Source organism: Nanorana parkeri, unplaced genomic scaffold, assembly GCF_000935625.1.
Source record: "Nanorana parkeri isolate BGI_ZX_2015 unplaced genomic scaffold, ASM93562v1 scaffold287, whole genome shotgun sequence".
Taxonomy (NCBI): domain Eukaryota; kingdom Metazoa; phylum Chordata; class Amphibia; order Anura; family Dicroglossidae; genus Nanorana; species Nanorana parkeri.
In genome coordinates, this window is record NW_017306555.1 from 1,303,563 (window position 1) to 1,303,829 (window position 267).

The window sequence follows — 267 nt, forward strand, 5'->3', positions numbered from 1 at the left end:
TTCTCAGGGCCAGGGGGAGCAGCAGACGTTGGCACTGCTGGTATTCCTGTTGTTGTGAGGCTGGACAGCACAGCTGCTGTAGATACAGATTGTGCTGATAGGAATATCACATTGAATAAAAAGTATATAGTGGGGTACATCGTTCTCCCCCGGTACTCACCCCCTTCCTCTCCACCGGCTTCTCTTTGCTCTCTTCCAAGTCTGCCATCCCTACAGGAGCCTTCGATTTCAACCAGCCAACACTGTGAACCCACAGAACATCAATGG

The 267-nt window shown here is 50.9% G+C and overlaps 1 protein-coding gene across 1 annotated transcript in view; it reads right to left on the bottom strand.

Moving 5' to 3' along the window:
* SLC2A5 (solute carrier family 2 member 5) overlaps positions 1 to 267 on the bottom strand; it is a 21,777-nt gene extending 21,510 nt beyond the window's left edge. Inside the window, exon 1 of the mRNA XM_018557517.1 lies at positions 161 to 267. Coding sequence (XP_018413019.1) covers positions 161 to 208 — 48 coding nt within the window. The 5' untranslated portion in view covers positions 209 to 267. The remainder of the gene's footprint in view (positions 1 to 160) is intronic.